This window comes from Erythrolamprus reginae, chromosome 1 (genome assembly GCF_031021105.1).
Source record: "Erythrolamprus reginae isolate rEryReg1 chromosome 1, rEryReg1.hap1, whole genome shotgun sequence".
Lineage (NCBI taxonomy): Eukaryota > Metazoa > Chordata > Lepidosauria > Squamata > Dipsadidae > Erythrolamprus > Erythrolamprus reginae.
The window spans coordinates 135,804,531-135,822,002 of NC_091950.1; the positions used below are offsets into that span (position 1 = coordinate 135,804,531).

Below are 17,472 nucleotides of genomic sequence, written 5' to 3' on the forward strand. Positions count from 1 at the left end.
AAATTTGATTGCTATTTCAGGACTAGATCTTGCTGAACTGGAATGAAAGCTAATTTCTAATAAATCTAGGTACGTGGGCTCAGTAATTCCTATTTACTAGTTATTCAATATCCCAATTATATAAATAGAATATAACATTCCATATATCACCTTCATTATATAATATGTTAATATTTCCCATCATATCTATTTTAATACCTATTAATGTATACCAACCTGGGTGGCTTATAACTTTCCTCTTTCACATAGTGACTCCATTCAATTAGCCAGTTTTTAACTGTGACCAATATGCCTTTGCTTTCCCAATAACTTTTTACTTCATGAATATTCATAAACCTGGAATTGTTAAACGCATATACTTTTAAAAAGGTAAAAAGTGAATACAAGATAATTCTCAATACCTTTGCCACAAATATAGATAATCCTCGAATTATGACCATTAGTTTAACAGCCATTCAAAGTTAACAACATTGTTGAAAAAAGTGACTTACCATACTTTTTGGAATATAAAAGGCACCTTAGTTTTTGAGGAGGAAAATGGAGGAGGATTCTGCCTACCAGGTATTCATCTGGCTAGTGCTTAGCCTGGTCAGCTTCAGCACATTCGTTCACTCACTGGTTTTGAGGTTGGGGGTGATTGGGGCTATGCTCCTAAACCATATCAGATTGTCAGAGGGAGCCGCAATTAGAAATGCAGGCAAAGCATGGAAGATCGCTTAGCTCCTGTTTGGGCTGAAAAACAGATTCAAAAGCACAGCTGATCCTCAGGAGCAGCGACTAAAGCAGGCAGAGTGGGGAAGGGGTAAGAGAAGGCAGCAGCTGTTCCAGTAGCCATTGTGGGCACCACACAAGTGGAAGCTGAAAATTTTGAGTCCAAAAACACAAGCTACTGTCAGTGGCAATCTCTGCAGGCAGGAAGAGGATGTGTGGAGGCCAAAGGGTAGGGACCGGTGAATGGGCGGAGCTATATTCAGAGTATAAGATGCACCCAAATTTTCAGCTTCTTTTAGGAGGGAAAAAGTGTGTCTTATACTACTGAAAATACGGCATGTGTGGTCTAAACTTACGACTGTTATAACATTCTCACAGGCACATGATCAAAATTCTGGCAACCAGTATGTATTTATGATCATTGCAGAATCCCAGCATCATATGATTGCCATTTGTGAACCTCCCAGAAAGCTTGCAAGAAAAGTCAATGGGTGAATTCAGATTTGCTTAACAGTTATAGTGTCTAACTTAACAATTGTGGCACAAATGGTTGTAAAATTGAATGACTACATCACGTAGCAACAAAGGTTCTGGTTCCAATTATGATAGTAAGCTAAGAACTACCTGCATGTTGCTTTGGATTATTTTCTCAATAAATAAATAAACAGGTACGGTATTTTTGACTTGTATAGTTGTTTTTTCTTAAAACTAGCTATAGGATGAGTAGAGAATAGAGCACATTTCAAGTATTTTTATGCAAAAGTACTGAATATGCAAAAGTTTTAATACCATTGTAGATGCATATAACAATGTAAAGGAAAAAAAGAAAAAGGGGAAAATTAAAAATAAGGAAAAAGGTTTAGAATAATCAGTAAAAACACATTGGGAAAATCACATAATTTTTAATTTCCTTCCTATTGTACATGACTGATATAACATAAATATACAGTGTTGTATTTCTCAACATTGTTTCTAGTTACTTGTCTTTGAATCAATTATTCCCCTCTTCAAAACTATACTGTTATGTTTCTGAATTTGCCTTAGGTGAGTAACAGTGTATCAGAAACCATCTTTACTTAAATTTAGTCAAATTTATGTTATGAACTATATTGTTAATTTTACTATTGTTGCATATTCCATTAGTGTGGTTTCTAGTCTGATGTTTTTGGCAATGTAGATAATGTATAACTAATTTAATAAAACGTAATTTTTAAATATTTCCCCTTTCAATTTTTTTAAAACTTCTCTCCATAATCTGATTTAATACTTTTGAAATTGCAAATTGAATTTGCTGGTGTCTGTCAAATAGAATCCCAAATATTGGTTGGCTGGCAACCAATACTTTTCTGCAGAAAGCTTGCTGCTTCTTAAATTAAGAACCCTGTTGTTTGCTTTTTGTATGTTAACTGTATATCCTGAAAATTCATCAAAAACATTTTTTTCATCAATTCCTACATTGCATTTTGCAGCTCTATGATAGTACACTATCTGCATATTATTTAAAGTTTTATTTCTCTCTTTGAGTCTTGATACCTGATATTTGTTTTTGTTTTGGCTTTTTTTGAAAACATATTTGCTAATACTTTTAAAGTAATCAAGAATAGTAGATGAGAAACTAAGCAGACATCCGCATCTGGCATCTTTATTGAATGGAAATTTTACAAGTTCTTTATTAGCTATTATCTTTGTTATTTGCCATTGATATATACTATATACTTTTAACCCATGTTTTAAGTTCTTCCCCAGGATTTTATTTAATGTAATAGTTGCAGTATTTCTTTTTGCTGATCTGTACATCTCATGTATATTGTATTCAAATTGTATTTTTTTCAAAAATTGGTATATATTTTCTACGTGGTTGAGAATAGTATTGAATAAATTTAATTTGCCATTTCTTTAGAATTTGAATCATGCTACTTTATGTTTTAAATTGATTGGCCAATAATTTATCTGAGCTGTCATCTTCCTTGAAGTTTAGCTTACCAAAAATTCATTTTCTTGTAAATATAATTTCCTTCCAAAAGACTTAACTAGTTACAAAGTTAGTTACTAGCTCCCTCCCATTCATTTCCAGGATTTGATCTTCTGGCTTTTGAATCTATTTATTTCAGATCTTTGAATAAAATAGCTTTCTAGTTTTGTGCAGCTTGCTTTCTATTTACTGCCAAAGAGATAAATATTATAATCATTTCATAAACACTTTGCTGAACTCCCAAACTGTGAATAAAAAAATATCAGGAATTGCATTCATTTGAAAGCTCTTTACTTCATTGGCCTTTCAAGATTGGGCTTGGAAGCAGGTCTGTTTAGTATACAAATGGATTTCATCCAGGACATGTAGGACTCTGTCCATTATGGTCATAACTAGTGATAGCGAAAGGAGAAGGGTTGACGAGGTTTGGAGGTAGAGCCTGGCTTAAATAGAAAAAATACTTAGTAATGACGTGTGTGTAGCCATCTTGGTTCCCCCGTCCTCTCTGAGTTTGCACGTAAGATTAATATCTAACGCTTGACTGGATCTGTTTAAAACATCTGTAATAGACTATTGAACTATTAACCTGTGCTGAACTTTATGATTTATTGATTTATGATTTATTAGACTTGTATGCCGCCCCTCTCCGGAGACTTGGAGCGGCTCACAACAGTGATAAAAACAGTACATGATGACAAATCTAATAATTAAAATCTAAAAATAACGATACTACATTTAAAAGTCTAAAAACAAGGAACCCGAATATATAAAAACATACATACAATCCTATCATACACAAATACTACATAGGCCCGGGGGAGATGCCTCAGTTCCCCCACATTTGACAACAGAGGTGGGTTTTGAGGAATTTACGAAAGGCAAGGCGGGTGGGGGCAATCCTAATCTCTGGAGGGAGCTGATTCCAGCAGATCGGAGCCACCACAGAGAAGGCTCTTCCCCTGGGTCCCGCCAGTTGGCATTGTTTAGTCGATGGGACCCGGAGAAGACTGACTCTATGGGACCTAACCGGTCGCTGGGATTCGTGCGGCAGAAGGTGGTCTCACATGTATCCTGGTCCGGTGCCTGGTCCGGTGCCATGAAGGGCTTTATAGGTGATGACCAACACTTTGAATTGTGACCGGAAACTGATCGGCAACCAATGCAGACTGCGGAGTGTTGGAGTAATATGGGCATATTTGGGAAAGCCCATAATTGCTCTCGCAGCTGCATTCTGCAAGATCTGAAGTTTCCGAACACTCTTCAGAGGTAGCCCCATGTAGATAGCATTACAGTAGTCAAACCTCGAGGTGATGAGGGCATGAGTGACTGTTAGCAGTGACTCCCGGTCCAAATAGGGCCACAACTGGTGCACCAGGTGAACCTGGGCAAACGCCCCCCTCGCCACAGCTGAAAGATATTTCTCTAATGTGAGTTGTGGATCGAGGAGGAGGCCCAGGTTGCGGACCCTGTCTGAGGGGGTCAGTAATTCCCCCCCCGCATGATGGACGGACAGATGGAATTGTCCTTGGGAGGCAAAACCCACAGCCACTCCGTCTTAACAGGGTTGAGTTTGAGTCTGTTGACACCCGTCCAGGCCCCAACAGCCTCCAGACACCGGCACATCACTTCCACTGCTTCGTTGACTGGACATGGGGTGGAGATGTAAAGCTGAGTATCATCAGCGTACTGATGATACCTCACCCCATGCCCTTGTATGATCTCACCCAGCGGTTTCATGTAGATATTAAATAGTAGGGGGGAGAGGACCGACCCCTGAGGTACCCCACAAGAGAGAGGGCTCGGGGTCGACCTCTGACCCCCCACTAATACTGACTGCGACCGACTGGAGAGGTAGGAGGAGAACCACTGAAAAACAGTGCCTCCCACTCCCAATCCCTCCAGCCGGTGCAGAAGGATACCATGGTCGATGGTATCGAAAGCTGCTGAAAGGTCGAGAAGCACCAGGACAAGAGGATAAACTCCTGTCCTGGGCCTGCCAGAGATAATCCATCAATGCGACCAAAGCAGTTTCTGTGCTGTAGCCAGGCCTTAATCCTGACTGCTGAGGGCCTAGATAATCGGCTTCTTCCAAGGACTGTTGGAGTTGGACTGCCACCAACTTCTCAACAACCTTCCCCATAAAGGGAAGGTTGGAGACTAGATGATAGGTATTAAGAATGGCTGGGTCCAGGGAAGGCTTCTTGAGGGGGAGGTACACAAGTGCCTCCTTGTAAGGAGCCGGAAAGGACCCCCTCCCCAGAGAAGCATTAACAATCTCCTGGACCCAGCTCTGTGTCACCTTCCTGCTGGCCGAAACCAGCCAGGAGGGACACGGATCCAGTAAGCAGGTGGTAGAACTCACAGCTCCAATGCCCTTGTCCACTTCATCAGGTGTCACCAGATCAAACTCTTCCCAGACAGGTGGACAAGTACGGGCTCCAGTCAACTTGACTGACTCATTGTTAGTCGACTCTGCTACCCAATTGGAGTCGAGGTCCGCCTGGATCCGAGCAATTTTATCAGCGAAAAATGTGTTAAAATCTTCGGCATTACTCTGCAAGGGCTCCCCAACTCTCCCCTGGTTAAGAAGGAAGCGGGACACCCTAAACAGAGCGGCCGGGTGAGATTCCGCTGATACAATCAAGGCGGCATGGTACGCCCATGCTTTTTAAACGTGCGCTTTTCAAACGCGGTGCTTTCCTGGGCAGCTGTCTTTGCTGGCCGGAGAAGGGAGTGATTTGGGACTGCGTGGTTTTGCACCACTTCAAAAGTTTCTGCGGGAGGGTTTCCTAATGGCTGTGCGGGTTTGGTGGTGTGCCCCATGATTTTGTAAATGTAAAAAATGTGTCGCGGCTCAAAAAAGGTTGAAAATCACTGATATAGAGAAATAAGAAACTATTGTTATATTGCTCTTTTCTCTTCTCTTTGCTTTATTTGTTCTTTTCTATTCCTCTTCTCTGTAGTTAAAGTTGACATTAATTATATAATTGAATTAATCATTGATGAATTATCAAGATAGTAATAAGATAATGATAATAGCGTTATTATTCATATTGTTATTATCAATGAAGTAACTGGCTCTAAACATTTTGATTATTTTGATTATTTGAAGAATTGACTCTTTATATTACTATATTACTATTATTTTGATAAGCTAGATTAGGGTCTAGTCCTACTTCTTAGGCCTAGCTCTACCCTTCTTTTTTCTTAGATAATTGTCTTAGCTAAATAATTAAATAAATAATTCATTAACATAATTATCTAAGAACTAGGAGGAACAAGAATATGGCAACATCCTCAACCATAGCAAAGACAGCTAAGAAACCAGCCTTGATGACTTCATCACCAGTAGTACAAAAGCCTACCACTGTTATAGATCCTAACATACCAGATGCACCTACCATGCAGACATTACAAAGTTCTTTAGATAAAATCCAAGAATTTATGGTCAGGCAAGAAGAATCTATGAGCAAAACCCAAGAAGTAATATTACAAAACCACCAAGAAACTAAAAAGTTTGAAGAAGTAAAAGCAAATTTTGCAATATTGAACGCTAAAATACAGGGAATACAAGAGACAGTGGTTAATCACGGGACTGATATTAAAAACCTAGAAGAAAGAACAGATGACACAAAAACCAGGTTAAACCAAACAGAAGAGAATCTTAAACAATCAACAAAGAATTGGAATCAGCTGTCGCCTATCTGGAATTTGAGAAAGCCTCATTTTACTTAAGATTGCAAAACATCCCAGAAGTTAAAGGAGAAAATGTTTTTGCAACAGTAATTGAACTGCTATCTGGTGGACTGACAATAGATGAAGAGGAACTGAATAGAGACATTGATCAGGTTTATAGAGTACAAACTAATTATGCAAAGAGGCATCAACTACCTAGGGAGGTCCATGTTCGACCTATGAAAAAAACTCTGAGGGACGAAATATATAAAAATACAAGAGCAACAACAATAACATATAAGGAGAAGGAGATAATAATATTGAAGCAAGTCCCAAGAAGAATTTGTGAAAAGAGGAGGCACCTCCACTATTTGACAGCGAAACTTATTAGACGCGAAATTCAATTTAGATGGTTGGTCCCGGAGGGGCTAATCATTACATGGAATGGGAAAAAAATAACTATCAAAACGACCGAACAAGCAGATAGATTTCTCAAATAATTTTTAGAGGGTACCACAGGATCAGGGTCACAAAGTCTAGAAGAGAAAGAAACGGAAGAAGAAATGGAGGGAGGATGGATAGTACAAAGAGAAGATAGAACAGGAACACTCCGAAAACCAAGAAGCACCAAAAGAGTAAAATAAGAGGGGAATCTCAATAGGCAAAATACCGTAAAACTATTTTCAGTAAATATAAATGGGCTCAACTCACAGAAAAAAAGAGGTCAAGTTTTTAATAAACTAAACAAGCAAAAGGCTGATATCATTTGTATGCAGGAAGTCCACATTAGACAAAAAGATATAAAATATTTGGAAAAACCAAAACTAGGCATCTCTAGCAACAGAAAAGAGAAATAGCAACATATATTAAAAACTGGTTAAACCCCCAACAAATCTATGCAGATAAAGAAGGAAGAATTTTAATTATCCAGATTACAATTAAAAAAATAACTTTAATTGTGATCTATGCACCAAATTCAGAACAGAAAACTTTTTTCCAAAAATTATATGAACAAATCATACAGTTAGAAAAGGAAAACATCTGCATTGTAGGAGATTTTAATTTGATATTGGATATTAAAAAGATTATAAGGGGACAGGGAAAATAAACAATAGAAAAAAATTATCGACAAAATTTTTTGACATGGCAAATGAGTATAAACTAAAAGATATTTGGAGAGAAAGAAATCCGTAACAAAGAAAGTATACATACTTTTCCAATCCAGATTGGACATGATATGGGCAGATATTGAGTTAGAAAAGGATATTTTAAATGTGGAAATCGAACCTAACATATGGACTGACCATAACCCTATAACAATAACAATTAAAGGAGAGCTTAAAAAAAGAACTAGATGGAAAATGAACTCTAAAATAATACAAGAAATAGAATATAAACAATGGATTGAAAAAGAATTAGACTTTTTTTCTATCAGTTAATTGGAATAACGACACCACTTCCCATATTTGGGATATAACAAAAGCATATATAAGAGGATTAACAATAGGATATACTTTTAAGAAAAACAAAAATAAATACAAAGAAATAAACAATCTCCAAAGTAGAAAAGAGGAATTAGAAATTAAATTGCAAAATGACCCTAATGATTTAAAAAAAACAAAGAAGAAAAGGACCTTCCTATACAATAACTTGAAGATAGAAAATTTGAAATGGAAGAGAAAAAGCAATTAATTATGGAGTATTTCCAAGAACTGTATAAAAAGATACAATAGAAAAGGGTGATATACAGGCTTATTTAGATCAAGCAAACATACCAGAAATATCAGAAACGTATAGAAATAGAATGGAAGAGGATATTACAATATCTGAATTGGAAAGAGCAATACAAAAGCAGAAAAATAACAAAACCCCTGGCCCAGATGGGATTCTGGCTGAATTTTATAAAAATATAAAAACATGTAGGAATCTATTAAAAGTTTATTATTAGTGACCTTTAATGAAGTTATAATTAAAGGGAAGAAGGCGCAATCATGGGAAGAAGGATTAATTACTTTAATCCCAAAAGATAAAAAGAAAAAACATATGATTAAACAATACAGGCCCATTTCACTACTTAATAGTGATTATAAAATATTTGCCACAATTATTGCGGAACGGTTGAAAAATGTAATTAGTGAAATAATTCATCCCGATCAGAAATATTAGAAACAACACGAGAATGCTATTAGATATTCTTGAATATTATTTATTTATTTATTGGATTTGTATTTTGATAGCGGCCAGAATTTCAATCGCACAATTCTGGAAACAGAAAGATCTACCAGATGACTCCATATTACTAAGAAAAATTATGGACTGTGTCGAAGCAGACATGATGACACAATAAACAATAAAGAACACTCTGAATATTATAAAACATGGAACGATTTTTATAAATGGTTAAAAATAAGAAATAAATAAAAATGAGATATTTATATGAAATAGATATATATACATATTTTTTTAAAGGAATGAATTTACATAAACGTTAAACTCTTTGAGACAAATTATGAATAATTTGATATATAAGAAATGTATTATTATACCTATGATGGATTCTAAAAAAATCGTAAAGCACAACAAAATCATAAATTAAGTGAATAACCAAAACCAATTTTCTTACATTATCGCTCGTATCAGTCGTCGAACTGACTTACTCTAAGATGTGTTTGATGGATATGTACAAAATAATAAATCATTAGATATTTTTTTATTTGTTTTGTTTTGTTTGTCTGCGTTTTTTCTATGTTCTGTTTTTAATGTAAATAATTTAATAAAAACTATTAAAAAATAATAACTAGTGATAGTCGTAACTCTTCTTCATTTCACTTTTATAGTATTTTACAGCTGTCTATAAATTGTCTGTTACATGTAAGTTTTAAAAAAATGTACATCTGCCAGGAGGATGGGATATCGTTTTTTATATTGGGTTTTTATTTTTGTAAGCCACCCAAAGTCAATGAGTGAGTTACACAGACATATAAATTTTATTAAATAAACAAAATAAATACAATTGTAACATTTTATACATGTCAATAAAACTAATTATAACAATAACATTAACATATTATAGTATCTATTATTTTCAATTGAAATATTGAATTACAATAGCTATATGTGCATTATTTTTATTAATTGTTAAGCACTTACTTTCCTTTAATATCGACATAGCTTTCTGCCGCACCTATCAATATTTGTGCAGCGTCTTGGTTCAACATTCCATTGTTATATTGCTTCTGGTAACTAGCCTATATTTTAAAAAAAGTCTGAATAAGTAGAATTTCAGAACGGTTGACTAATTAACCCATAAAGCAATTATATATATATATATAAAGTATTCATGCTAATTGCTTGCCTGCATCTAATCTTAGGACCCTTTTAGTTTTACTAATTCTGCTTATGGACTCCACTGACAAGCACTACTACATCTGATGTGAAGTAGAAGTTCTATATGGTTCTTAATCTCTGGTGTCATATTATTTTGATATGTGATAAGCCTAATCTTCAGTTGAGTCTACCAACCATTATTAACTGATACTTATCTTTGAACTTCAACCATTATAATGCTGAAGGAAAAAACAGTGATTGCAGTCATTTTGCTGTTTAAATGGGAGTCAACTTGAATTATCTGTAATAGCTATTGAGAATGTTTTTCCATCTTGATGAAGTGGACAAGGCCATTGGAGTCAGTCAAGTTGACTGGAGCCCGTACTTGTCCACCTGTCTGGGAAGAGTTTGATCTGGTGACACCTGATGAAGTGGACAAGGGCATTGGAGCTGTGAGTTCCGCCACCTGCTTACTGGATCCATGTCCCTCCTGCCTGGTTTCAGCCGGTGACACGGAACAGGGTCCAGGAGATTGTCAATGCTTCTCTGGGGAGGGGGTCCTTTCCGGCTCCTTACAAGGAGGCACTTGTGCACCTCCCCCTCAAGAAGCCTTCCTTGGACCCAGCCATTCTTAACACCTATCATCTAGTCTCCAACCTTCCCTTTATGGGGAAGGTTGTTGAGAAGTTGGTGGCGCTCCAACTCCAACGGTCCTTGGAAGAAGCCAATTATCTAGGCCCTCAGCAGTCAGGATTAAGGCCCGGCTACAGCATGGAACCTGCTTTGGTCGTGTGGATGGATGATCTCTGGCAGGCCCGGGACAGGAGTTTATCCTCTTGTCCTGGTGCTTCTCGACCTTTCAGCAGCTTTCGATACCATCGACCATGGTATCCTTCTGCGCCGGCTGGAGGGATTGGGAGTGGGAGGCACTGTTCTTCAATGGTTCTCATCCTACCTCTCCGGTCGGTCGCAGTCGGTGTTAGTGGGGGGTCAGAGGTCAACCTCTAGGTTGCTCCCTTGTGGGGTGCCTCAGGGGTCGGTCCTCTCCCCCGTGCTATTTAATATCTACATGAAACCACTGGGTGAGATCATCCAAGGGCATGGGGTGAGGTATCAACAGTACGCTGATGATACCCAGCTGTACATCTCCACCTCATGTCCAGTCAGCGAAGCAGTGTAAGTGATGTGCCGGTGCCTGGAGGCTGTTGGGGTCTGGATGGGTGTCAACAGACTCAAACTCAACCCTGATAAGACAGAGTTACTGTGGGTTTTGCCTCCCAAGGACAATTCCATCTGTCTGTCCATCACCCTGGGGGGGGGAATTATTGACCCCCTCAGAGAGGGTTCGCAACTTGGGCATCCTCCTCAATCCACAGCTAACATTAGAGAACCATCTTTCGGCTGTGGTGAGGGGGGCATTTGCCCAGGTTCACCTGGTGCACCAATTGTGGCCCTATTTGGACCGGGAGTCAGTGCTCACAGTCACTCATGCCCTCATCACCTCGAGGTTCGACTACTGTAATGCTCTCTACATGGGGCTACCTTTGAAGAATGTTTGGAAACTTCAGATCGTGCAAAATGCAGCTGCGAGAGCAATCATGGGCTTTCCTAGGTATGCCCATGTCACACCAACACTCTGCAGTCTGCATTGGTTGCCGATCAGTTTCCGGTCACAATTCAAAGTGTTGGTTATAACCTATAAAGCCCTTCATGGCATCGGGCCAGAATATCTCAGAGACCGCCTTCTGCCGCACGAATCCCAGCGACCAGTTAGGTCCCACAGAATTTGCCTTCTCCGGGTCCTGTCAACTAAACAATGTCATCTGGCAGGACCCAGGGGAAGAGTCTTCTCTGTGGCAGCCCCAACCCTCTGGAACCAGCTCCCCCCAGAGATTAGAATTGCCCCCACCCTCCTTGTCTTTCGTAAACTCCTTAAAACCTACCTCTGCCACCAGGCATGGGGGAACTGAGACATCCCCCTGGGCCTACACAGTTTATGCATGGTATGTTTGTGTGTATGTTTTCTTTTTTTATAAGGGTTTTTAGTGACTTTTAATTATTAGATTTGTTATATATTGTTTTATTATTGTTGTGAGCCGCCCCAAGTCTACGGAGGGGGACGGCATACAAATCTAATAAATAATAAATAATTATAATAATAATCTTAAAATGGATTGATTACTAGGGGTCATATAACATCTGTGATTTCTCCTTATCATAGAAAACAAGAAGTATTGGATGAAAGACCCGTTGTACCTACCTGAATGGTCTTCTCGATGCACTGGAAGGAGAGTCCAACATGGGTAATGTACCAATCCTATTGGTAGAGACTGAGTTAGAATTAGCATAATAATAGCTACCGCCCCCTTACTGCTCCCATGAGCCCCAGTTTTAAAAACGAAAAACCATGTAAGAGGATAACCAATTTTTATTAATACAACTAAACTTCAACTCCCCATCTCCGACGTCTCTGAACTTCAACTAGTCGGGTGGGTTTGGACTCTCCTTCCAGTGCATCGAGAAGACCGTTCAGGTAGGTACAACGGGTCTTCTCCACTGCATCTGGAAGGAGAGTCCAACATGGGATATACCAAAGATTTACTGCCCATGGGAGGGAGAAGGTCTTGACTGGGACGTTGGAGATGCACACACTTTCTGTAGCACATGTCTACCAAACGCTTCCTCAGCAGACGCAAATGAGTCCAACTTGTAGTGCTTAATAAATGTCGTAGGTGCCGCCCAAGTAGCAGCTCTGCAAATGTCTTCTATAGAGGCCTGTGTCGTCCAGGCCGCCGATGTGGCTGCACTCCTGGTTGAATGAGCTGTTAAGCCCTGCGGGGGGTCGTGACCTCCCGCTCTGTAGGCCTCCAGAATGCAGTCCTTTAGCCAACGGCTTATCGATTTAGAAGATAGTCCAAGTCCCATTCTGTGTTGAGCAAATGAAATAAACAAAGTCTCAGACTTCCTGAATGCTGCAGTTCTCCTGATATAAATCTTTAGAGCACGTCTTACGTCAACCTTATGCCATCTTAATTCTGATGGATGGTCTCCATGCGTGCAGAAGTCAGGCAATATAAGTTCCTGTTTCCTGTGGAACAAAGTGTTCACCTTGGGAATGAACGACGGATCCAAGCGGAGTACCACTCTATCTGGATAGAAGATACATAAATCTGGTCTCACAGAGAGGGCTGAAATCTCTGACACTCTGCGTGCCGAAATGACCGCTACTAAGAAGGCTGTTTTCAAGGAGAGGAGCCTAAGTGGAATTGATCTCAGAGGCTCAAATGGTGGTTTTGTCAAGGCCTTCAGTACTATCGATAGATCCCATGAGGGGAATCTCCGTACCGGTGGTGTATGTGAATTTGAGGCTCCACGTATAAAGTCTCTTACCCACGAATGATGGGCTAGCGAATGAGACTCCGGTATCTGAATCATGGTGGAGAGTGCTGCCACCTGTCTCCTTAATGTGTTAGGAGCCAATCCCCGGTCTATTCCTGCCTGTAATCACCGATGCTTCCTTGGGGTTCTTGCCCTCCTTGTTACAAAAGGTGCAAAAGGCAGCCCACGTGGCCTGGTATATCCTTGAAGTCGAGGGACATCGAGCAGCCTGAATTGTATCGATGACCTTCTCCGGCAGATCTTGATGCTTTAATCTGTGCCTTTCAAGTGCCAGACGGTTAGTTGTAGCCACTGGGGATCCGGGTGTAGCAGGTTCCCTTGGCTGAGGGTGATGATGTTGTCTGGCATCCTCCATGGTGGAACTAGTGACAGAGCCATCAGGTCGGCGAACCACGGCCGGCGTGGCCAGTGTGGTGCCACCATCAGAACCTCTGCCTTTTCCTGGAGAATTTTTTCTATGACCCTTGGTATCAGGTTTACTGGAGGAAATGCATACAGCAGTCCTGTCGGCCAAGCTGACCGCAAGGCGTTGACCCCTTCTGACCCCGGTTCCGGGAAACGTGAATAGAACCTTTGGGTCTGTGCATTCCGGTGGGTGGCGAACAGATCTACAGATGGAGTCCCAAACCTGTGCGATATCTGTTGAAAGAGCGCTGGGTCCAGCCTCCACTCTGACGGGTCTAATGTAGTCCTGCTGAGCCAATCTGCCTGGGTGTTGTTGGTCCCGGCAATGTGCTCTGCGGATAAGGACGCTAGGTGAAGTTCGGCCCAATCGAACAGATTTGCCGTCTCGTCCATGAGGCGACGCGACCTCGTGCCCCCTTGGTGGTTCAAATGGGCTCTGGTCGCCACATTGTCTGTAAGCACTAGTATGTGTTTGTCCTGGACAATAGAGTGGAAAGCCTGAAGAGCTAGGAAGACCGCTCTGAGTTCGAGGAAGTTGATGTTTATAGGTGACAATTCCTCTGCTGACCACGTGCCCTGCGCCATGTGGGGGCCGATGTGAGCTCCCCAACCGTAGAGGCTGGCGTCTGTAGTCAGAATCATCTTGTCCTGCGTCTGAAAGGAAGAACCCTTGAGTATTGCGGGCGATGTCCACCATCTCAGGGAAACCTTGACGTGTCGTGGTATGTGAGTTCGTTGATGTGAGTGGCTCACCTTGGCCCTTTGTGCCGGTAGTAAAAACCACTGCAGGGCCCGTATGTGGTGCCTGGCCCAGGGCACAATCCCTATAGCTGAGACCAGGGTTCCCAACACCTTTGACAACAGTGACATGGGAACCTGTCTGTGTTGGTTGAGTTCGGCTATCAAATGTTGTATATTCACTATCCTCTCTGGGGAGAGTGAGACTGAGCCCGACAAGGTGTCTATGATCGCTCCCAGGTGTAAAAGTCTGGTTCGGGGGATCAATTGGCTCTTTTCCTGATTGATGGTAAAGCCATGAGCTTCCAATGTCCGCATAGTTTGGTTTAAGTCCTGTCTCGCCTGCGCTGGCGACCTGGACAGTATGATGATGTCGTCCAGATACGCCATCAGTCTGATGGATTGAGAGCACAGGTGTGCCATCAGGGCATCCAGGAGCTTGGTAAAAGTCCGTGGAGCTGACGACAGGCCGAATGGCATGGCCTTGTATTGGTAGTGTGTTCCCTCTGAACAAAAACGGAGGTATTTCCGGTGTGATGCATGTATGGGAACGTGCAGGTATGCCTCTTTCAGGTCGATGGACGTTAACAGATCCTGTGATCTGATTGAGGCCAAGATAGTTTGAAGCGAGTGCATGTGGAATCGCCTGTATTTTATGAAGATGTTGAGTTGCTTCAGGTTGAGAATCAACCTGCAACCTCCTGAAGACTTGGGAACAATGAAAATCCTGGAGTAAAATCCTTTTCCCTCCTCCTGTGGCGGTACCGGCTCTATGGCTTGGATTTCCAGCAGATGAGCAATTTCGTTTTGTAGTTGTTGCTTGTCTTGCGGTTTTCGAACCCTTGGGCAGTGTATAAACCGGTTGGGGGGTTGGCCTACAAACTCCAGGCGTAGACCTTCCGACACCGTAGCTTGGACCCATTGGTCTGAGGAGGTGGTGTACCAGGAGGTGCTGAAGTGCTGGAGTTTCCCGCCGATTGGCAAATGGTTGGCAGAGTCACTTAGAGCGGCGGAAGCCTCTCTGGGTGTTCCCCCGAAAGGGCCGCCTCGAGCTCTGGTAGCCCCTGGGTCGGTCTTGAAAGGACCCCCGGTCGCTTCTGAAGGTTTGGTTTGAGAACTGACCTTGCGAGTACGACCTTTGGCCCTGACCCGCCCCTGTGGAGCTATCCCAGCGGGGCGTTTGGCGCCTCGTATATGGCGCTGATCTCCGGTCCTGCCGTCTGCCTGTTCTGGGGAGGACCTTCCGCTTGTCCTTGTCCTCAATTAGGACCTTGTCCAATATATCCCCAAAGAGCATAGAGCCTTGAAATGGGGCTGACGCCAGTCTCCATTTGGACTTCAGATCGGCTGGCCAGTGTCGAAGCCACAGGAGTCGGCGTGCTGCAAGTGTGGTAGCCATGCCTCTGCTGGAAAATTTAGCCGCGTGCAATGTGGCATCCGCGGAAAATTCCGCCGCAGCTCGTAGCTTAGCCAGGTCCTGACGTAGTCTTCCATCCTCCGGCCCCAGGCGAGATTGCATCTCCTGTATCCACCGGAGGGAAGCTCGATTTATGAAGGATGCAGCCGCTGCTGCCCGAAATCCCCAGCTCGCCATCTGGTGTGCCTTTTTCAGGAGTATCTCCGCCTTCCGGTCCTCTGGCTTCAGGCTCTCCCCTGTTTCGGAGGGCACCAGGGCGCTGGAGACCAAGGTCACGACCGGTTGGTCTATGGGTGGAAATTCGAGGAGTTTCTCCACCTCCTCGTCGAACGTGTAGAAACGACGTTCCAGGTTGGATGGACCTTGAGCTGCTGCTGGGTATTGCCAAGGGCGCTTGGCTCCCTGCAGAAAAATATTTGATGCTGGGAAATGTTCTGACTCGGGCTGAGGTTCCTGTAGCAAGGCATCTGGGGTCTTGTCTACATCTTCTGCTGTTTTAGTTGTACCTGGTAGGTTCATCACCTGTTTAGCCTTAAATAGCAGAGTCCTGAACAGTGTTGGCTTAAACAGGCCTACCGGTTGAGGTTGCTCGGGAGTGGTTTCATCCTCAGAGAGGTCATACTCCCTATCGCTGTCCTCTCCCATGAGTGGCTCCTCTGATATGGACCCCAAGCCCGAGGGGGGCGGTGCTGACCAGACCTGCCCTGTTGTTGCTTGAGAAGGTTGCTGGCCATATTTAGTGGCCCCAGCCACTATGCCTTGAGAATAAACATTTGCAATAAGGTCCTGCAAGTCGGGTGGCATATCTTGCCAAGTGCTTGCCTGTGCCCTTAATCCCGCCGCTGTGGGCGTGAACGTGGCAGATGGGCCCAGAGAACTTCTTCTAGCATAGCTAGCTGACTCAGGTCTGTTCCATGAGGGGCCTGGGGAGGATATGATGCGTGGCAACATAGGTGATTGCCTGTCAGGTGACCAGTCCTCCTCAGGTAAGCCAAAGGCCGGCAGTGTGGTGACTGGGTCAGGTGTTGCTTGTCTCTGGCCCAGTGGCACTGTAGAGGGGGAGGCCTGTAGAGTCCTTTTTCCAGTCTTTTTTCTAAGGCCTTAATACGTTTTTCGGCCTCCTTCATAGATGAGGCTGAGGCTGGGGACTGTGAAGTCTTGGACTTCTCCTTGGACTTCCCTTTGGGCTTTTCCTTAACCACATTGGGGGAAGCAGCCCTCTCGAGTCCCGCTTGTTCCTCCATGTACTCACAGTGTTCGTGTGGCTGAGGAACCGACTGCGTTTGGGCCTTGCAGCCTCGTTGCTCAGTAAATTTTGGCTCTGAGTCAGAAAAAGATGGCCACCGTCCTCTTTGGCCAATCGCGCCTGCGCACTGAGGCTTGCAGCCTCTTCGCGCCTACCAGCTGCAGGAAGGACTTCCTGTTGGCGCTTTTTCGGGTTGCACAAGTAGCAACCAACATGGCGGCCCCCATGCCGTTCGCGGCTTTTTTTCCCTTTTGGGGGGGAGCGCTGCGGCTTCCAGCCCCTCTGCGGCTATAGCAGCTCCCGCTGCTTCTCCGGCGGCGCGCTCGTGGCTCTACTGGCCTCGCCGGTGTTTCCGGCCGTCCCAGTGCTTTTCGCTCACCCTGCGGCTTCCCAGGCAGCGGCAGCGGCGGCGGAGGCTTGTTCGGCGGCCGCCGAACAGCTGAGAGGCGCGGCTCCGCTCCTCACCGAGAGCCCAGCGACAGCACCTTCAGGCTTCCCAGTGGAGGGGGCGGACCCCTCCACCTTCAGCCCACAGCCCTGGTCTGGCCACGGAGGTCAGGGACCCCAGGCTGGGTGCTCCTC

General features: G+C 43.0%; 1 protein-coding gene across 1 annotated transcript in view; it reads right to left on the minus strand.

Annotated features, from left to right (window-relative positions):
• LOC139158437 (solute carrier family 9 member C1-like) overlaps positions 1-17,472 on the minus strand; it is a 186,295-nt gene that overhangs the window by 81,336 nt on the left and 87,487 nt on the right. The window contains exons 13-14 of the mRNA XM_070735749.1: positions 9,509-9,606; positions 217-336 (exon numbers count right to left, since the gene is read on the minus strand). Of these exons, the coding sequence (XP_070591850.1) occupies positions 217-336; positions 9,509-9,606 (218 nt within the window). The remainder of the gene's footprint in view (positions 1-216; positions 337-9,508; positions 9,607-17,472) is intronic.